At 39.9% G+C, this 22,719-nt stretch overlaps 1 protein-coding gene across 13 annotated transcripts in view; it reads right to left on the bottom strand.

The window, feature by feature from the left end:
• SEL1L2 (SEL1L2 adaptor subunit of ERAD E3 ligase) overlaps positions 1-22,719 on the bottom strand; it is a 68,970-nt gene that overhangs the window by 34,469 nt on the left and 11,782 nt on the right. For 12 of the 13 annotated variants that reach the window (XM_030557972.1, XM_030557960.1, XM_030557961.1 and 9 more), the window contains exons 3-6: positions 21,016-21,065; positions 11,928-11,982; positions 7,408-7,513; positions 6,290-6,452 (exon numbers count right to left, since the gene is read on the bottom strand). In XM_030557972.1, the coding sequence (XP_030413832.1) occupies positions 6,290-6,452; positions 7,408-7,513; positions 11,928-11,952 (294 nt within the window). In that variant the 5' untranslated portion in view covers positions 11,953-11,982; positions 21,016-21,065. Of the gene's footprint in view, positions 1-6,289; positions 6,453-7,407; positions 7,514-11,912; positions 11,983-21,015; positions 21,066-22,719 lie in introns of those variants that run through there. The other variant, XM_030557970.1, reaches the window with a different exon arrangement.

Here is a 22,719-nt window from a genome sequence, read left to right as displayed (position 1 = left end):
ATTATGTTCCTCACTCTAGCCCCTATAATCACTAGTTCCTCTGTAAATTCCAGAATAGAGGAAGCTCTGGTGGGAACTGAGCAAGATGGGAAAGGGTTGGGGAACAGCACATGCTGCTATAACCATTTTGGCTTGCACCACAAGCCATTACAGCAGGAGGGAGTCTGCTGTAATTTTGAGTTGCTCCCAAGGCTTCCTGGGTATTTTGGGCCTCACAGGAGCCCTGAATTCAGAGGGTGCAAACATAGCTTAAAGTCATGCTCACCTTGGGTTTTGCCTTCAATATTGCACCTGCAGGGAGGAACAGCACAGGAGCTGACTGTGGGTGTTCAAACTGAGGTTCTGACAGCAAGCACTTTCAGATGATCTTAACTGCTGTGATGCTGTGTACGGTGAGAGGAAGCTGAGATGTCTTGTGGTGTGCCACAGATGGTAAAAGGCATAACAGATCATTGTTGCTATCTTGGAATTCAGGAGTATTATTGGATTTAATAGGACCTTGAGCCTGCCTATTATTCCAATGAAAGTTGGGAATACCCCATCAATATACAATGTGAACACTCTTATTGGTTCCTCTTGCCAGCCAGTGTCATTCTTGGCTTGCATAGCAGCCAGTTTATTTCCATTCATCTTTGTGTTAGAAAATGAAAGAATAAGAATGTGGCATCAGTGCAGTGGGAGCAACAACAAACATGAAGGTACAATTTCCATTCTAACCCTTGTTTTCAACTGCTGATAGTGTATCTTTCTGAAACTTTCAACTTCTAGGATGAAATTTGTCATTGTTTTTTGTATGGAATATAAACATAGTTCAGCAGTGGTGACAAGATGGAACCCTGAAGGACACTGCAGGTAGGGTCCTTCACAGAGGATGAGCAGCTCCACAATAATACTCTATAGGATTTCTCTGAATCAAAGGAGTGAATCCACAAAAGAGCTACTCTGCCCACTTTTGCAAGTGCCTACAGGTGTATCAACAATATATCATTGACAATGGTCAAAAGTTGCTCATCGATTATTAAAATTGCTTTCACAAGGACAACCTTTGATATCAATAGTTTCACTTGCATGCCCAGACTGGTATGGAGCAAGAACAGTGACAGATTAAGTGTAGTGGGAGTTGATTTATTATGAGCTTCTATATAATCTTCCCTAAAAAGGAAGGTTCAAGACATGATTGGAAAAACAATTAATTTCCAACAGTCACTACTTGGGCCAGGGACTAACCACCTCTGGAATAAGCAAGACTGGGCAGCTTGTCCTCTTGCTCTACCATCATTCATCTTAGCCGAGAATTAAGTGAAGAGTTACTCACAGCAAATAAAACATTTGACTTTATTACCATGCTGAAGCAGTTGTAATTAATCAGACTACTTACACTTCATAACGGTTAACACTTTCATTCAACAATTGCCGTAGCACAGAAATTCAAAAAACCTGATCGCTCTGAGCAAGTTTTTTTATCATTGGAGCTCCAGCTTTGTCACTTTCTTGTGTCAGCTGATCTGTGAGGACAGTCCAGGATGAATGAGGAGTGAGGTGTCAAAGTGTGACCATATCAATGGCCACAAACAGCTGATTGTTATGATGGTTTCTTTAAATTAGGAGCTTTATTGCTCAGGATTTGAACAAGACATTTCTCTTGGATAATTTTGCAATTTTAAAACTCCTTTGTGGACAGATGTATGCAGAAATAGGTCCACCACCTCAGCGAAGTGAGAAGATGGCTTAATCTCAGTATGTCAGATGTGTATTTCTAACTGGGGGGCAGGCAAACCAGCTAACTGGTATATGATCCATAACAATTTAACAAGTGGCATTGCAATTGTAATCAAGGCAATCCATTTATGAATAGGTATCAAAGAAATGTTAATCAGGCTAGCAATCCCCAGCTCATTCACATTGTATTGATAAGTATCAAAGAATAGTTGCTAAGTGTATTTGTCTGTGTTTACCTATATCCAGTTAGAAGTTTATCAATGTAACCAAATTAGCTTTTAGATCAGGGGTGGGCAAAATATGAACTGTGGGTCCATCTAACATTTCTGTCTGGCCCACCAGGCTCTTTGGCTGCCCCCTCGCAATCTCTGGGCCACTAAAAGTCCCACAGTGCAGCGGGGCACTCAGGCAGGCTGCCTGCCTGCCATGGCCACATGCCGCTCATGGAAGTGGCTGGCTGTTGCTGGCACGTCTCTGCGCATCCCTGCCAGAAGGAGGCAGCTCTGTGTGCTGCTCTCGCCCCCAGCATTGTATCATGGATACAGAAACTGGCCAACGGAAGCTGTGACGGCAGTGCTTGTGGGCACAGGCAGCGCACAGAAACCCGCTTCCCCCCTCCCACCAAGAGGCGCATAGAGACGTGACAGCAGCAGCCAGCCACAGCTGCTACTGGGAATGGCGGGGGCCATGGTAGGTAGCCTGACTGAGCCCTGCTGCACTTCTGGCTGGGAGCCACCTGTGGTAAGCACCTCCCAGACAGAGCCTGCACCCTCGCACCTCCTCCCACACTCCAACCCCCTGCACCAAACTCCCCCCCAGAGCCCACACCCTTCACCCTCTCCTGCACCCCAAAACTCTGCACCAGCCCGGAGCTCCTTCCTGCACCCAAACTCCCTTCCAGACCCTGCACCCCCTCCGTTAATATAGCAGAAATATGCAGCCTGTGATGACTTACCAAAATTTGTGGAGTGGCCCCCCCCCTGCAAAAATTATTGCTCACCCCTGTTTTAGATGCTAAATCTTTTTCATGACTTAATTGTCTTACATTATCCAGGTGACTGTGTTCACTTAACCTTAAGATCAAAGATGTGAGAGACTGCAGGAAATTAATAATATTACTTATATTATCTTCCCCTTATCTGTCCCTATTATAATGAAAGACCGGCTAATTGCTTTATGCAAATGAGTATTACTAAATTACCTGTGTATACATAAGAAATTGAATGTTAACTTTAAAGTGATGGGTCAGTGTGTCCTCAACAAAGAAGAACCTTCAGAGTCACATGCTGTGCTCAAAATACTTAACAGCCCACTTCAGCTATAAAAGAGAAACCTCCAGCCTGATCTGGCATCGCTAGTCTGCTGAACTTTGAACAGGGAAAAGTTTAAGTTGTGAGAAAGAGATCTTCCAATACTTATTTGGAATACCCTGGGAAATGCAGGGAAAGACTCTAACAGACTTTACATCTAAGCTACATTTGAATTCTAACCTTTTTTGGATGATTCCAAAGAGACTTTCTGAAGCCAGCAGACTCATCTATCACTGCTACAAACCTGATATCAGGACCTTGTAAGCATTTGTAATGTATATGATCTTCTAGCTATTCAATAACTCTCTTCTTTTCTTAATAAATCTTTAATTAGTTTACTAAGAATTCGCTGACGTGATATTTGGGTAAGATCTGAGACATATATTGATCTGAAGGTAAACGTCTGATCCTTTGGGATTGATAGAATCTCTCATATGGTGACTAGGGTTTTCAATAATCTCTTACTATATGTGATGTTGATATAATCTAGGACCATATAGAACATGGTTGCAACCAAGGTCCTGTAGTGGCACAAAATCTTATGGAAAAGGGGGTAATATGAGGTGTCTAAGACCAGATTATGGGTTGCTGGTTATGATTATGCTGTCTATATGTATGTATCATTTTGTAGTTGAAGTTATGAATATTGGCTCTATACTGTCTGTACTTCAAACTATGCTATGCTTCTGGGAAACATCCCAGACAAGTTGGTGTCAGCTCTGCCTAGCCTGCTTGATGGTCCATTAAGGACCATCAGCTACACAACTGACCTATGGAGAGAAGGCAAATACGTCTTGTAACTCAGCAAAGTATGCAGGGTCTTGTTCATGTGACTCCAGACTCCACTTTGCTGTAATTTTCCACAGTAAGAACAAAGAAGTGTTCTTGCACCTGGAAAAGTCTATAAAAGGCTGATGCCTCATCTCCATCTTGTCTTCAATCCTGCTTCATAACTCTGGAGGAACTTTGCCACAAACTGAAGCTCTGAACAAAGAACTGATGACCCATCTCAGCTGGGGATGTACTCCAGAGATTTGACTTAAACCTGCAGTTTATTTCATCACTGCTACAAGCCTGAACTAAGAACTTTGCCATTACTGTATGTAACTGATTCCATTTAACCAATTCTAGCTCTCATCTCTACCTTTTTCCTTTTATGAATAAACCTTTAGATTTTAAATTCTAAAGGATTGGCAACAGAGTGATTTGTGGGTAAGATCTGATTTGTATATTGACCTGGGTCTGGGGCTTGATTCTTTGGGATCAAGAGAACCTTTTTCTTTTATTGGGGTGTTGGTTTCATAACCATTCATCCCCAGGACGAGTGGGACTGGAGGTGATACTGGGAGACTGGAGTGTCTAAGGAAATTGCTTGTGTGACTTGTGGTTAGCCAGTGGGGTGAAACCACAGTCCTCTTTGTCTGGCTAGTTTGGTTTGCTTTAGAGGTGGAAAAACCCCCGCCTTGGGCTGTAACTGTCCTGTTTAAGGAATTGGTCCTGAATTGGCACTCTCAGCTGGGTCCCGCCAGAACCGCATTGTTACACTATATCAGACCAACTTGTCTAGATGAGAGCCTAAAGGGGACTGTGTTTGGCTTCTTGCTTTTTTGTTACTGGCTTGGTGAATCTAATTATAGAATAAACCACCAGTTTTGAGGATTGTCTGTCCTATTTCTTGCAGTCTGCCCTGAGTGTGGCATTCTCAGTTTGGTCCATCGCTGGCACTCAGTCACACTAACTCATAGAGGTGCTAGACCAATTTTTACAGCAGGAGTGCTGAGAGCCATTTAGCCAAACTGTAAACTCTGTATGTAATGGAAACCACTTCAAGCCAGGTGTGTGGCAGCACGCTTAGTGCCAGAACCTATGCTAACACACTGTTTCTAGACCTACTCCAAATATGAGTGTGTCCTCTGTTTAGTTTGAGTAAGAAGCCACCTTGGTTAGTCCCATTGTTGCCACGAGATTTGAAGCAAACACAAGTTATTCTTGACAAGGTTTTAAAGTGGACAAGACAGAAATCTGGCAACAATGATACCCAAGCATAACAAGATCACAGTAAACATATGTAAACATCACAGTGAGTGATGAAGTAGTCTGAGAATTTTTATTTACGAATTTATTTTATTCCTGATCTCTCTCTGTAGATGGACACACCCACACAAATCTATCTTTGGTATCTGGGCACCTTTTACAGTTGAAATTTGATACAAAGTGTGCCACACTGCCTTTGCTTATGCTGTCTTACATATCTGCTTTAACAAAACAGTCAATTCAAGGCCATGTGAATCATCCAGCAAGGTTGGATGACTTATTCACTGTTATATTATGAGTAAAATTATGGGGTTTCTTTTGCAGAATTGGGTCCATTCAAGTGGTCCTGGTTATTTACTGCCATTGTGTGAACATGGATTGGGTGTGCTACGGAGGTGGTAGAGTAAGTCCTAAGGTGATGTGAATCTTGCATGATTCTGTAGAGAACCTGAGCAAGATCCATTAGGTTTGAAAGGAGTCCCATTAGTCCTTGCAGCTAGAAGACATGTGGTCGGAAAGGGGTTTTACTCCCCTCCAAATTCCTTCAAGTGACATCTGGTGTGTAACAGTGAAGATTAAGCAACTCAAAATTCCTCATCATGCAATGTTAAAATATTTTGTATTTTTAATTAAAACTACTGTTGTCCAGCAGAAAGTTAAAATTCTGGACAATATACTAGCCACAATTGCAACAACTAAACATAGTTTTCAGCATCTTGTGGTGCTAGACTCAAAAATTAGATTTTAAAGTTACAGAAATAGTAATGGAAAGCAGTATGTTGCTTCTAATAAAACATTTCCTGGAGTGTTTAGACCCCCAAAATTGCACTTTATTCCTAGTGCTTGAGAAAGTTAAACTGACTACAAACATACCAGTAAGTTACACTGATTAGTCTATTTCAATTGTGCAACAGAACAAAGTTCTAAAAACAATCAATCAACTTATATAGTGAAAAGTAAAGTAGATTTTTAAAATTCAGTTGTAACTATCTGGTGCCACTATTTAAAAATAGTTTTAACTGGAGAATGATTAAAAACAATTTGAATTAATACTTACCTGCTGTGTGGTCCCACATTATACCAAAATATTTGTAAACAAAGTACACCACATCTTACTGCTTTTCAGATATTAAAAAGCTTTCCAGTTGAGTAATGTCCTATTTACAGCTTTATACACTTAACCATCCACCCTCCCCAAAAAAACAAAAAAACAAAAACCTACTTACAGTTTGGCCTCTATGAGATCCTTTTTCAGCCAAAGTCTCATATAATGTCACAGCTGCAGTTATATTTTGAGGACCATGATAACCAAACAGCAAAGCAGCAGCCAATTTCTCCATAGCTTTCAAATGTCCCATATCTGCTGCTTTGGTAAGGAGTTGGTAAGCTCTGATTTAAGAATATGAAATTCAGGTTCAATCATCTGATATTAATTTCTCCCCTCAAGTACAGTACCCCGTATCTCTAAGAGGAGATTTAGCAACTAAAGTATACTAATTCAAGAACTAATTTCTATTATGCACCTCCTGAAGGCTAACTAAAACATACTTCTCTGGCAGCAGAGAAGTTTTAATTTCTTTCTTTGCAGCCACCCTTCCTTGAACAGTAACTTCAAATTCATGTGATTAGTAGAGCTGGGTCAAATTTTTCAGATTAATAGTTTGTTTGCCAAAAAATGTAGCGCTAGCCAACCTGAAACTATTATGGTGAGGGTAATGCTTTCCTTATAACTCACTTGTGATGTAGGAAACTCAGTGGCTAGCAGCACGAGAGACCATAGTTCAACTCACTTCTCCATAACGGACATAGAGGGAAATTTAACCCGGGTCTCCCCTATCCCATGTACATGTCCTAACTGCCACCACCACCCAGAAAAAAAAAACTTTTTTTGGATGGATTTGTTCAGCTAGATACAGAATTTTTTCTTCAATTCACTAGAATTTTTCCACAACTTTTGGACATGTTTTAATTAATTAAACTGATTTTTGTTGTTGCTGCTGATTTGTATGTCTTTCCACTATGCTTTATCAACGTAGAATGCAAAATTCCAATTAAATGCAAACCAATCTAGGTAACTAAGCTAGAATAGAAATATTCAGTAACGCTGAACTTGACAAAGTCCCAATCCTGCCAAAAGTGATGCCCAGGAATATTTTTCCTCTCGCAGGGTTCTTCTACTGATGTCAATGAGGGTCTGTACCAGGAACTGTACAGTAAGATAAAACTCTTTATGGGATGGAGATCTAGACTGTAAACTCCTCAGTGCTTGTTCTTGTTTGTCTTTATAGCACAACGTTTTCTTTATTATTGATTTAGCCCCACAAGTGCTAGAGTTCTGACTTACTCCTCTTTGTCTTTTTTGCTTTTGGAATGTTTCAGGATTTTGTTGCTCATTTTATAAAGCTGATGTCCTCGCTCCTCATTCTTCTTTCTCCTAGCCAGATCTTCTCCTATAGGTGTACACAAATGTAAACTAAAATGATCAAAAAATTTGAAATAAACCACTTTTTTGAACTAGAGCAAATACTCTTCTGATACAATTGCTGTGATTCCCAACTACATATGACAGTTTGATGTTTGAAAATTTTCTCCTTTAGATCAGTTTAGATTAGAGATTCAATATCTACTTGAACATGAGTGTGGGTAGTTGCAATCACTAATACTAAAGAAAAGAAATACATGTAGTCAAATGTCCCTGTCATATCAGCATCCAGAATGATGATACAATCTTGGAAGATCTTCTGTGTTGTTAGTTTAGATTATGCCAGGTTCTCTGTGCAGTGATACTTGGAGACAGAGCTGTAGAAGCACTTAGAGAGCCTTAGTCTCTGATTAGAGTTGAACCTTAAGGCAGTGTTGCTCACTGAGAGCTGGGTATTGGTTTTGGCCTGAAATTTATGAAAAAAGACATTGCCTGCATTCTGTTCTTTACTCTTAGAATACACTCAGATTCCACATCACTGATTTCTTATGCAAGGGAAAACAGACTTGAAAAGCCCTGGACATCTGCTACTGTTCATCAGAGGGGTGACACTGGTGTTGGAAGAAGGGGCAATAGTATGCATAACTTAATAAGTGCTTTGCTGAATTGGAACCTAAACATGGGCTTAATTTCACCACTATTTATTAAAGCACTTAAGCTTGAGTTCCACTACCTTCAATGGAACTTAAGCATGTGTTTAAAGTTAAGCACATAAACCTAGTCTACAGGGCAGGGGCGGGGGAGGGGAATCGATCTAAGTTACGCAACTTCAGCTACGTGAATAACGTAGCTGAAGTCGACATGCTTAGATCTACTCACTGCGGAGTCTTCATTGCGGTAGGTCAACTGCTGATGCTTCCCCTTCAACTCTGCCTATGTTTCTTGCTCAGTGGAGTACTAGAGTTGATGGGAGAGCACTCAGTGATCCATTTACTGCGTCTTCACTAGACACGATAAATCGACCCCTGCTGGATCGATCACTCCGGAGGTAAGTTTAGACATGACCATAAAGTGCATAGAGGGCCATCATGCCTATGGGATGGCATTCTTTGTAAGCTGTGTCAGATAATGGTCCCTGACTGGTAAATATGGATTCAGGGACAAGAGCTTATGAACCATGTAATCAAGCTCTGGCTAAAGTTTAACAAGTCTCAGAAAATTTCAGAATCTGTTTTAATGTAAGACATAAGCTACACTATCTTCAGTGGACAAGGTTATATACTGTGAAAATTTGGGCAAATTCAGAACTTTATATTAGGGCTGTTTCTTACAGTCTGGTTATCATTCACTTTGGGCTCTATTCTAGGTGTGCATGGTAGCCCTGCCTATAGTTAAGACTGACATGTTGCTTTATAAATCCTGTTTTCAGTTGCTTATAACTTTGAAAAGCTTTAACCATTTGGGATGAAGTATTCCATGCCAGGTATCTGCCTTGTGCTGAATTATTCTGGAAATTTTCATCCAAAAAGGGTTAGCCATTTCTGAGAACTAGGCTAGGGAAAAAATACATTGTCTCGCTATGTTTTTAAAAAATCACCTCCACCTCTTCTTTGAGAAGTTCTTGTGCTGCTGTGCTTTGGAGCAGCAACTTGACATACGTTAGGGGCACGGTCTTTGTGTCAGGGATGTGCCTCTTGCCATCTCCTGGGAAATCTGTCCAAATTTGGAAAAGTTATAAGCATTTGAAAAATTGCAGTTTGCACATCCTCAGAGACTTGCTAGAACACAATTCCCTGAAGAGTCCATCTGCACTGAGCATCCTCAAGATCAGGGCTGTAGAGATCTGAAAAGGAGTTTTCCTGTAATTGCAACAGTGTTGCCGGGACTATGCAGGGTCCAGGACCAATCACAGAAATGGAGGGTTAGGAGCCTGTCTGTTCTGTGCTTTCAGTGCTTCCGCTGCTGGACCAGGCAGTGTAGGGGAGGAAACCAGCTAAACCAAACACACAGGAGGACAAACCCAAAACTGAAGAGGAGTGAAGAGAAGAAATTGGGACATGGGGTCTGGGAATGACTGGAGGCTGGCTGGGTGGAGGGAAAAAGGGCAACTGGGACTGAGAGCTAGGTGAAGACACTGGGACTGGCTGGGCAAAGTGACTGTCTGAGATCCATGGGCTGTGCCTAACGTGGAGAAACTCTGACCATTATCTATATCTAATTTTCCTGCAGAACAGTATTTAATAAGAATCTGATTCTGCACCTATTTCTCTCAATGAATGATTCAGTGCACTTTACTTGCTCTTGCTCTTAACAGATCACTATAACATTTTTAAGTATCAGAGGGTAGCCGTGTTAGTCTGGATCTGTAAAAGCAGCAAAGAATCCTGTGGCACCTTATAGACTAACAGACGTTTTGGAGCATGAGCTTTCGTGGGTGAATACCCACTTCCTCAGATGCATGACATGGAAGTGGGTATTCACCCACGAAAGCTCATGCTCCAAAACGTCTGTTAGTCTATAAGGTGCCACAGGATTCTTTGCTGCTATAACATTTTTAGATACCCATACAAAAAAAATCCCAACAAACATAGTTAAAATGAATATTGCAGCCATATAGCAGTGGGTTGTGTATGCTTAACCTTTCAAAAATATTAAGCAAAATCCCAACAATTAGAAATGCAAAATGCAGCTACGGTAGTACTTTTCAAATAAGGCACCCAAAATAACTTAAGTCTGCCCAATAGTGGTCTGGCCCCGATACAACTTAAAGTGCAGTCGGTCTGCTCTAAGTGACACCATCTGGTAATGCCCCTCTAAGGCTGTTAAACAGTCAGAGATTGCCAGAGTGCAAAGTGCGCTGGCCACTGCCTCTCCAACCTTAAATACTCCCCCACCACCAAGGTGGTGGGACAGAGGAAGTATTGAGCCAACTATGTTGGCTTTACAGTAAACGCTCCCTCAACCCAGGGAAATCCTGCACTGGCTATTTAAGCTATCTTTCCAGCCTCTTTCAACCACAAAATGGTTATAGCAGTGGCCAGGATCTGGACCTAGACCTCTGCTAGGAGAGACCAGTAAATGAAGTTTTATTTCTCTCCTTTGGAAGCATTAGTAGGCCTTTGGGTCTAATTCGAACAGCTTTAATTTTAGATGTGTACCTAAAATGTACCTCCTGTCTGAGCCACTTCAAATTCTTCAGAAAAAATCCAATATTGGCCCGCCCCAGATGTAAACTATCAATTTTAATTTTAGAGACTGGGCCAAAATCAGGCTTATAAACAGAAACTCAGTTTCTATTGCACCTTAGAGAGACATTAAGGATTAATTACTAACAAGAGGGGTCTGTCAGAAATTGGGCTCAGAAGGGACTTTAATCTGATTAAAGTACAGGGTCTTATATATTAAAAATGAGAAAAGATCATTGTAAGAACAACATAGTAAAGGTACTGAGTTAAAAGCAAATTATGATGCCAAGAAAAAATACCATCTCCACAGTACCTAGCCACAAGGCTCATTCTTTGTGAATATATGATGGATTATTCAAAATCAAACTTTTTACAAAAAACATCTAGCAAATAAATGTTTTACAGATACAAAAATCTTCAGTGAACTTTTCAAATGCTATAAAAGAAAATAATATTTTAATCTTAAAAACACAAACTATTCCTTCCACTATCGTTGATACTTTTTACTTTGGTAAATGAGTATAAAAAGATTGCAGTTATTTTGGGTGAAGATGCAAATCAGCCTCTAAGCTCTGTATTTCATTGCTAAAAATACACTGAACATGGTCCTAATTTTAAGGATACTTTTAGGCATTTACTTAAAAGCTTAAGCAAAATTTTAAGCACTCTGCTGCATACTGATGGAATTCAGCACATACTCAGAATTAAGTATGTGCTTAAGTATTTTTGCTGAATTGTGAAATCTTGACCCCAGTGAAATCAATCACAAACCTTCCATTGATTTGGATGAGGCCAAGATTTTACCCTTAGTGCTTTGCTATTATGAACATAATAGGACAGATTGTGACTTATGTTGTCCATGTGAGACGGGTACTCCACACAAGGATCGACCCCCTACTGTGCAGAATGAGACTGTAGTTCCCTTTGCTTGCACTGGGAATACCATTTTTTGTATATAATGTGTTGTGGTGTTTTCAAATAAACTAAAGATAGAACAGACAGATAATCATTTTGACAATTAACAGCAAACTGTTAACATTGCATGAACTAGAGGTAGTATGTGGAATGGACAAGGTATATCACAAATACATGAGAAATTAGAAACCTTTCAAGCTTATTTAGCTTAAAATATTTACCAATAAATGTCTACCTTTTAGAAAGCTTGTATAGTTCTAGTAAATGCTGTCTTAATCAAAACCACTCTACATAAGCTGAGGGAGTGTATAAAAGATATGTACTTACAACCAAATCTATTACCTTGTGAAGAAAATGTATCTTGCATTGTTAATAGTTGACTTTCATTCAGTGCTTCCTGAAAAAATAAGTTGCATACATTTTTTTTTCAAAACTGGTTTAATGTTTTTGATAAATCTTACATGGATATTAAGCTGTCTTTATTCCAGTACTTTATATATAAATTACATTAGGATTCATAAATGAAATTACATGTGTGCTTTGTTGCAATTCTTTACCCACTTTTATTCTCAGTTCATATAAGGTATATAAATTAAACATAGTCTCATAGACTCAAAGACTCTAGGACTGGAAGGGACCTTGAGAGGTCATCAAGTCCAGTCCTCTGCCCTCATGGCAGGACCAAATACTGTCTAGACCATCCCTGAGAGACATTTATCTAACCTACTCTTAAATATCTTCAGAGATGGAGATTCCACAACTTCCCTAGGCAATCTATTCCAGTGTTTAACTACCCTGACAGTTAGGAACTTTTTCCTAATGTCCAACCTAAATCTCCCTTGCTGCAGTTTAAGCCTGTTGCTTCTTGTTCTATCATTGGAGGCTAAGGGTAAACAAGTTTTCTCCCTCCTCCTGATGACACCCTTTTAGATACCTGAAAACTGCTATCATGTCCCCTCTCAGTCTTCTCTTTTCCAAACTAAACAAACCCAATTCTTTCAGCCTTCCTTCATAGGTCATGTTCTCAAGACCTTTAATCATTCTTGTTGCTCTTCTCTGGACCCTCTCCAATTTCTCCACATCTTTCTTGAAATGCTTTCTTGAAAGTCTTTTTATGCTGCCATATGAGCTACTGAACCATACTTGCAACACATGTTAAACCCCAAATCCTGTAAATAAAACATTACCAGAATTCAGCGTAGCTAATTCTGAGATGGTATGCATACATTAGGGCTGTTGAGTGATTAAAAAATTTAATTGTAATTAAACAATAATAAAATATGATTTATTTAAACATTTTTGGATGTTTTCTACATTTTAAAATATATTGATTTTCAATTATAGCATAGAACACAAAGTGCACAGTGCTCACTTTATATTTATTTTCATTACAAATATTTGTGCTGTAAAAAAACAAAAGAAACAGTATTTTTCAATTCACCTCATACAAGTACTGTAATGCAATCTCTTTATCATGAAAGTTGAACTTACAAACGTAGTTTTATTTTCAAATCCAGGGTTTTTTTGTACATAATTCTATGTAAAACTTTAGAGCCTAAACATCCATTCAGTCCTACTTCTTGTTCAGATAAACAAGTTTGTTTTCACTTGCAGGAGATAATGCTGCCCGCTTCTTGTTTACAATGTCACCTGAAAGTGAGAACAGATGTTCGCATGGCACAGCTGTGGCCGGTGTCGCAAGATATTTACGTGCCAGATGCGCTAAAGATTCATATGTCCCTTCATCTTCAACCATTCCAGAGGACGTGTCCATGCTGATAATGGCTTCTGCTCGATAATGATCCAAAGCAGTGCAGACGCATGTTCACTTTCATCATCTGAGTCAGATGCTACCAGCAGAAGGTTTTCTTTTTTGGTGGTTTGGATTCTGCAGTTTCCATATCAGAGTGTTGCTCTTTTAAGACTTCTGAAAGCATGCTCTACACCTTGTCTCTCTCAGATTTTGGAAGGCACTTCAGATACTTAAATCTTGGGTTGAGTGTGGTAACTATCTTTAGAAATCTCATATTGGTACCTTCTTTGTGTTTTGTCAAATCTGCAGTGAAAGTATTCTTAAAATGAACATGTGCTGGGGTCATCATCTGAGACTATTATAACATGAAATATATGGCAGAATGTGGGTAAAATACAGCAGGAGACATACTATTTTGCCCCAAGGAGTTCAGTCACAAATTTAATTAATACAAACATCATCAGCATGGAAACATGATCTCTGGAATGGTGGCCAAAGCATGAAGGGGCACACAAATGTTTAGCGTATCTGGCATGTAAATACCTTACAATGCTGGCTATAAAAGTGCCAGGTGAACGCCTGTTCTCACTTTCAGGTGACGTTGTAAATAAGAAGTGGGCAGCACTATCTTCCATAAATGTAAACAAACTTGTTTGTCTTAGTATTTGGCTGAATAAGAAGTTGGACTGAGTGGACTTGTAGGCTCTAAAGTTTTACATTGTTTTGTTTTTGAGTGCAGTTATGTAACAAAAAAATCTACATTTGTAAGTTGTACTTTCATGATAAAAAGATAGTATTATGGTACTTGTGTGAGGTGAATTGAAAAATATTTCTTTTGTTTATTGTTTTTATGGTGCAAATATTTGAAATAAAAATAATACAAAGTGAGCACTGTACACTTTGTATTCTGTGTTGTAATTTAAATAAATATTTGAAAATATAGAAACACATCCAAAATATTTAATAAATTTCAATTAGTATTTTATTGTTTAACAATACGATTAATCACAATTAATTTTTTTGAGTTAATTGCGTGAGTTAACTGCAATTAATCGACAATCCTAGCATATATCAATTGTTTGGGTTAAAGTCTACATTACAAACACTGTACCATGTTGATTTTCAGGTTAAGTAAAACTACGGATGCCAAAATTAATAACAGCAAATTTTGTGATCATCAACAGGGTGCATAGTCAATGTATTTATTGATGATTCCTTAATAAAAAAAGGAGTAATTATTATTTCCCATAACAGACCGGAGTCTTTTAGCTCAGGCAATAGAAGCTCATGGTTCTTAGATTCAAAGATCCCCACCACCATATACTTATTACTCCTGGGGGAATTCTGCATGACTATGTACATGCAGAAATCATGTCTGGTGCAGAAATTTTTTCCCTGCAGAAAATATTTTCTGCCCCAGAAATGCTGCAGTTGTGCCTTTTGCCCACCAGAGGCCACTGTGGCACTATAAAAGTCAGTAGCATACTTCTCCCACCCACACCCAACAACCTTCCAGGCTCTTCCTCACTCCCTCAGCTCCTCCATTACCCCTGACTTCTCCATCCATTGCTCCACTTCTGACAGGTACAGGAAATATATTTCTGCATTGTAATTTAAATTAATTACTCAAGTTCTGTATTAATATGCCTACTGGTGTAAAAAAAAACCTACTTTTTTTTTGGTCTATAAGAATACAGACATACTTGCTGACAGATATTTTGAAATAAATTACCAAAATAATTGAAACTGGCATGATTACATTGTGTTACCGTGACAAAATATGCAGAATTTTGAAGAATTTTTAATTTTTTGGTGCAGAATTCTCCCAGGGGTAACTTGTCAGAACAAAGACTGTTTCTGTGAAGCATCTAACATTCTTGTAAGAACAACAAGGAGTCCTTGTGGCACCTTAGAGACTAACAAATTCATTTGGGCATAAGCTTTTGTGGGCTAGAACCCACTTCATCGGATGCATGAAGTGAAAAATACAGGAGCAGGTATAAATTTACCTTGTTAGACTGACATCACACTTGGTAAAGCAACCCCCATCCTTTCATGTATTTATACCTGCTCCTGTATTTTTCACTTCATGCATCCAATGAAGTGGGTTCTAGCCCACAAAAGTTTATGCCCAAATGAATTTGTTAGTCTCTAAGGTGCCACAAGGACTCCTCGTTGTTTTTTCTGATACAGACTAACACGGCTACCACTTTGAAACCTGTTAACATTCTTGTGAGCACTATAAAATAATCAAAGAAATTCTGAATATAGTACAAAAGCAGTGTATTAAAAATAAAGGTAATTTTTGTTCCACGTGCCTTGATGCCAAATTATGCCTTCTTGAAGGTACTGGAAAGTGTCTGATTTAAACTGATAAACTCCTTTTGAATCACTATGAGTACAAGTTTCTTATGTGGAAATTTCTTCCTGATGGCAGTAACTCCAGCTCAGCATGAGTGAGGTCCACACTTTAAAAGCAATCTATCTTATGCAAAAGTTTACAAGAATACAGTGGCACTGCCTGAGGCCATGTCTATACTTACTGGTAGATTGGTGCTGCTGCAATCGATGGGTCTGGTGAAGACCCGCTGAGTCAGTGGCTGTCCTGTCAACTGCAGTATGGGCAGCCCTCAACTTTATGACGTTTGAGTTACAACAAACAGCACTTAAAACTCTTCTACACTGGCACTCTGATTCGACTTACAACTATAGATTTTTAGTTCACAAAGCTTGGTCCCGCAATGGAGTAGATTGCAGTTCTGACTTACAATGCAATTGTAAGAAACCAATTGTGTCGTAAGTCTGAAGACTGTCTGTACTCCAGCTCCCTGAGAAGAGTAAGGGAGGTCGGCGGGAGAGCATCTCCCATCGACACAGCGCAGTGCAGACACCGCAGTAAGTCGACCTAAGCTACACTGACTTGAGTTACATTATTCACATAACTGAAGTAGCGTAACTTAGGCCAACTTGCTGCGATAGTGTAGACAAAACCTGAGATTCCTTTCCAAAGTGGTGATAGGAGTTCCTATGATCCTGCCAACAGTTATAGAGACAGTGTAAGTTAGGTAATATCTTTTGAAAGCTTGTCTCTTACCAACAGAAGCTGGTCCAATAAAAGATATTACCTCACGTACCTTGTTTCTCTAATATCATAGGCCTAATGTGGCTACAACACCTCTACCTCTACATACACACATGTCCATTCAGGTTAGGCCCTTCCTTGTATGTTTGATATTAAAAGGTCCTAGAGATCCTGCTTAGAGTGAATTAGAGCCTTATAACACTCACCTAATTTTTTGCTTTGATACCTGTGTTATAGTATTGCCCATCACTAAAACGACTTGTTTAAATGTCTGGTTGCTTGCATAGTCTAGTGTAGACTTGGCTTATCTCAGCATAGGAATCTCCATTCTCTGGGAATAACTGATACGAAAGCCTTCTAATTCAGGATTTTCCTTTTTTCTTTTCCTCCTTTCACAGTGAAACTTGCTATTTAATAATAGTGATCTGAGACAAGAAAATTTAGCTGGACTAGTGGCTGGAATTCCCCCACCCTTTTAACTGAATTTAATTCTTTTTAAATATTTCCACCAAAGTGACTAAAATCGATCTAATCTTGACAATATTGTATTTAAATAATTTGTTCTCTACAGCCTTAGAATCTTGTTCATGCATATATATCTTTTACCTCCAGGTGAAATTATACTTGCATGAGATGGTTCAGTTGCTGCACTTTTCTATTTTCTCTGGAAGGTTTTTTCATATTTTGAATACGAAACATTACTAGATCATCTTTTCTTAAGCTTGTGTAAGTCTATTAAAACCAATTTTGCTGTAGGCAGTAAGCCAGCCCTAAGCTGAAAAAATAGCTGTGACCCTTTGGAAAGAGGCAAAGAATTTATTAGGAGAAGCATTGTGTCCTCTTAGCAATGCCATAGTTAATTTATCTTTTTGTTCACTCACATGTCTAACATGCATCATCATCAAATGGCAAAGGCAAATGGAATTGCACTCTGCTGTTCCATATTTTATAGAAACTATTTCAAAATAAAGCAAATATTCGTATTTCAAAGAGGCAAGATTATGTAAACCTACTATAGTAATGCAATGAACATTAGTCACACAGAATAATCAAAATCAGGTTTCTGATATGCCATTAATTTAGTAGTTGTGCAGCCAGGGTGACCAGACAGCAAGTGTGAAAAATCGGGACAGGAAGTGGGGGGGTGGGGGGGCAATAGGCACCTATATAAGACAAGGCCTCAAATTATCGGGATTGTCCCTATAAAATCGGGACATCTGGTCACCCTATGTGCAGCTTATAAATGTTATGACATACTTTGACACTATATTAAGCTGTACATTTATCCAGAAGAATAGGAACACAAAATACTATATATATTCAAACAAACTATAACTGATGTTGGCTATTGTTGAATGTGAATTTTACCTGCTACATCTAGATGTGACATACAGTGTTGAGAACTGATGTAGAGCTGTTCTGTCAGCTCTACATTGATTGAGGAACCACATGACACTTGGAGTTTTCCCTGGGGGACTATAATAACCCTCTTTATGCAAGCAGAGAAGCATAGAGAGGCTGAGATCACAGAGAGAATTGAGTTCAATACAGTTTACATAGCTAACTTCTGCTTGTCCAAATAGCTGGTTCCTGTTGGTACAAAACATTCATCAGGGAGAAACTATTCCACTAAATGTCACAAAGTCCCTTTCACGGATATTGTTTGAATATTAAAGTCATTAATTCAGGAGGATAAAGATTCTAAAAGAAATACTGGATTAACATATGTTTTGGGGACAGGAAAAGGTACCTAAAATTGATGTATGAAAAGCAATAGAGTTTTGTTAACAAATGGAGGCCACCAAATGGAAATTACCACCGTTTACTAGACTACCAGATGACATTCCCAAAAAATTATTGGAGGCTTTGAACTTGACGGGTCAGATCTTCAGCTGCTATAAACCAGTGTAGCTTCATTGACTTATATAAATTGAGGGTCTGACCCATGGACTTCAAAGTCCCCAGAAAGCTACAAGGGAAGACTTAGACCATGGGTGGGAAATAATTTTCACAGGGGGGCCCTACAAGCATTTTGGTAAGTCATCACAGGCTGCACATTTCTACTATGTTAATGTAGAGGGTGCGGGGTCTGGGAGGGAGTGTGGGTGCAGGAGGGAGCTCCGGGCTGGTGCACAGCATTGGGATGCAGGAGAAGGTGAGGGGTGTGGGCTCTGAGAGAGAGTTTGGTGCAGGAGGGGGTTCTGACCTGGGGCAGGGGATTGGGGTGCGGGAGGAGGTGCGAGGTGCAGGCTTTGGCCAGGAGGTGCTTAGCACAGGTGGTGTCCAGCCGGAGGCACAGCAGGGCTCAGGCAGGTTGCCTGCATGCCATGGCTGCTCCCGGAAGTGGCTGCGGCCGGCTGCTGCTGGCATGTCTCTGCTGGCATGTCCCTTTGGGGGAGGGAGGAAATGGGTCTCTGTGCACTGCCCGCAAGAACTGTCCCTGCAGCTCCCATTGGCCAGTTTCCAATGAGAGCTGTGAGGACGGTGCTGGGGTGGGGGCAGCATGTGGAGCTGCCTCCTTTCCTGTCAGGGGCGCACAGAGACATGCCAGCAGCAGCCGTCCACTTTGGGGAGTGGCTTGGAGCCATGGCAGGCAGCCCGCCTGAATGCCCCGCTATGCCACGGGACTTTTAGTGGCATGGAGATCGCGATGTGGAGGCCAAAGCGCCTGGCAGCCTACAGAAATGTTAGGCCAGATCTGGCCCGCGGGCCATATTTTGCCCACCCCTGAGTTAGACGGTTGTCTTGTAACCAATATGTGCTGGCTAACCTGGTAAAAAGGAGCCACAAAGCAGGCACAGTGCCCCTTCATGAATACTCTTAGTAACGAGAGCTGTTATGGTAGCTGCAGAGCTCTTCCACACCCTCCCAAGAAACCCCAAGTCAGAAAGCTTGTTAAGGTGTAAGGAGGCATGTTAAAGGCGTTCTGTCATTGCTCAGCACACAGGAAAAAACTACGGATTCTAATCTCTCTCATAGCTGAAAAATGGCTAAAAGAATTTTGCTGAGATGTTCCAGAAGTATTTACTTCTAGACTGAAACCAGGCATAGACATTATCAACTAATAAAACACGTGATTAAGAAACTTGATTTCAAAAACATAAATTATAATGGTAATTGTCTTGCAATCTTAGTTATGACAGCCTACCATAATAATCTTTTAAAAAAATTAGGATGCAGAGTTCAAACGCAGAATTCTGGTACTGTTTCATAAATTGTAAGAGTCTCCTATGTTGAACATAATATTTCTCTTGCTGCTGTTTGCCTTAATGTTTACCAATTCAGAAATCAGTTTTATTTCTCAAATGTATTCTAAGAAATGTCCACAGAAATAGCTGAATTATTTAACAAATGAACATTGCTTTCAGATTGATTTTCAGATAAGAAGTAAGTTTATTGCTTCACTTGAAGAATGGCTACAAAAGCAAACATGATACAGTATAAAATAGACAAGTTTTTAACAAAAAAAGATTAGAATTGAATGGAGTTTTATGAAAACATTTCTCTCTGTAACAAAACCATAAGCACATAATACAGTTTCTTCCAAATAACTTTTTATTTAAAGTAAAAATATTAAAATTCAACTAGATTTCTGCACAAAATGGGCTAACATTTTAAGAAGTGCACTAATAAAAATAATTGTTTGTGTTATCCAGGCAAATTTGATAAACATATTTTACACATACCACAGCTGCAGCTTTAAACTCATAATTGATCACATTTGGTAAGTAATTATGTTATAAAAAGGTTGCACAACCACTTAGTCAACCGAGGCCAAAATATTCAAAAGTATCTGCCGGTTTTGGGTGCTTCGGTTTTGGTGAGTCCAGTCTGAGATAGCTAGAGTCAGATCCAGTACCCATTGAAATCAGTAGGATCCTTTCCATTGACTTCAGTGGGCACTGAATCAGGGAACCAGAACCTGACTTTCAGAAGTGCTCAAAGCTCATTTCATTTTAGGTCAATGAGGGATGCAGATGTTCAGCAAATCAAGCTCAAGGTGACTTAATATTGGACCTCAAATCTGAGAAATCCAAATTAGTGGCCACTTTTCAAAATCTGTTTGTATATCCTCATCCTAGAACAATCCTACATGGGTTTCAGGGATTCCCCCCCACTCCCCAGCACTGGCATAAGACTAGTGCATGGAAAGGCTTTCCGATTTTGAAAGCACTTGCCCTAGTCTTTCAAGTGTTTCTACACTTAGCATGTTGCAAGACATCAGACCTTAACGTTGTATGATTCTGATTACTATTTAGCTTCTTCCCCACTTTAGATGCACCATTAACGTAGTAGCAAAATGGGGATCTCCAACTATCCCATGATAGAATGCTTTCTAAATCTAATGGGTTCTGAGATGTTGGGCTTAAAAATTTGCTCTAGTATCTCAGTGCTGTTCTGTCAGTGGTCCATGACAGAACACAGTGAGTCCCTGGCCTCAGACTAGTGTAAATTCCTTATTTAAAGCAACATTTTACACTGATTAAAAGAATAATAGACAATGTCCATATTTCATGATTACTATACAGCAAAGTTAGTTTGGGAAGAAACCCCCAAGCAAACAACCCACAAACTCCACCTTGAGACGTACTTACCTGTTTTGAAACATTTTTTTCCTTCTGGTTTTCAAAACTTCTTTCTGTTTCTGAAAATACAAATAAAAAAAGACATCAGAACATCTATTTTTTGTTATAAATTTAATTTCTGATTAAACTCTTGCATATAGAGACAAATTTTGTTATTCTTTTAACTGAGTCTTTGCAGATAATTCCAATATATTAGAATAGAGGACCCTAGTTTGAATATATGGACAATGTCAGAGATGAAATTCAACTGTGAATGCATACCACAGACCCCTTGCACAGAGGTTCAGTTACAAAGGCTTCCAGGCTTGATGCAGGAACCACTGTAGGGGCTGGAGAAGATTACCTTTACCACAGATTAGGAGGTAAATTTAAGTGTAGTGTAATTCTGCAGGACTCCATGACAGCTCTTCCAGCTCCTGGGCTGGAATCAGGGGCAGCTCCGGGCATCAGCACACCAAACACGTGCCTGGGGCAGCAAGCCACGGGGGGCACTCTACCGGTCATCATGAGGGCGGCAGGCAGGTTGCCTTTGGCGGCATGCCTGCGGAGGGTCCGCTGGTCCCGCGGCTTCGGCGGACCTCCCGCAGGCGTGCCGCCGAATCCACTGGACCGGGGGCCTCCTGCAGGCAAGCCGCAGAAGGCAGCCTGCCTTCTGTGCTTGGAGCGGCAAAATACCTAGAGCCGCCCCTGGCTGGAATAATGGATGTCATCTCTGCAGCTCCCTACATGGGTAAGCATGAACTGAGTTGCCCCTGTGTGGTTAGCCTGCAGTGCTACCAACTGCAAATAACCTGAAAAACAATTATGCCACTACTTCAGCAATGTTGAAAAAATCCTGTATTTTCTTTAGAACTGTCTGACCTTTACATTTATAGTATTTTTCTATAAGGAATGGGTCCCCACTGTGATAAACTTGGTAGAAAAAAGATACAACACACTATAAGATAGGGGAAGAAAGGAAAAGTATAAAGGTGAGAGTGTTATGAGAGAGCCGGATTTGATATAACCCACAGCATCTTGTGCACTTAGCCCCCATAAGCTGGAAAGGAGAAAACTACAGCATCAGGAGAAACCTGGCCTTGGCTCAGACAGAACTAACAGCTGCAAACCACAGTTTTACTAACTAAGAAAGATAAAGTGAAAGGACAGATTCATGAGAAGAGGTGGGGAGTGTAGAAAACTGATCTTGATTCTGGGTGCCAGTGTTCGTAAGCTTTTACTGAGGCTACTTTGCTTAGAAGAAGAAGAAGAATGAATTATTATTGGCCATTGCTAGGGAAATTTAGTCTAGTAGGGGTTATTATAAGTTATGTGCTTTGTTCTGAGAAAATCTATAGAGAGTTTAGTTAGAGTTTGCTTTGGAGAAGGTTTGTTTGTTTTGTTTTTTAACAAACAAGGAGTCACTGACAAACTCCCCAGAAGCTAGGAGAGAGGCTGAACAAGGAACCCTGCTGTTGTCGTTTGATACCACCTCAGACTTGAGGTAACTATTTTTGGGGTGTCCTAAGACTATTTCTATTTTAGATGTATGCTTTGTACTAAATAAAAACAAGGATTTTGGGGTAGAAGCACTCGGGTGTACCAATCATTTATCAGACAGAGGTGCTGTGTCCCCCACTGATTTATTTCCTGACACTGCCTGGAAAACTGAGATTAATTACAACAGCTTTGGGTTCAGATAACCCTAGGTAACAATACATCATAGTTACATAC

The sequence above is a fragment of the Gopherus evgoodei genome, chromosome 3, assembly GCF_007399415.2.
Source record: "Gopherus evgoodei ecotype Sinaloan lineage chromosome 3, rGopEvg1_v1.p, whole genome shotgun sequence".
Taxonomy (NCBI): domain Eukaryota; kingdom Metazoa; phylum Chordata; order Testudines; family Testudinidae; genus Gopherus; species Gopherus evgoodei.
This window is presented reverse-complemented; position numbering and strand designations above follow the sequence as displayed.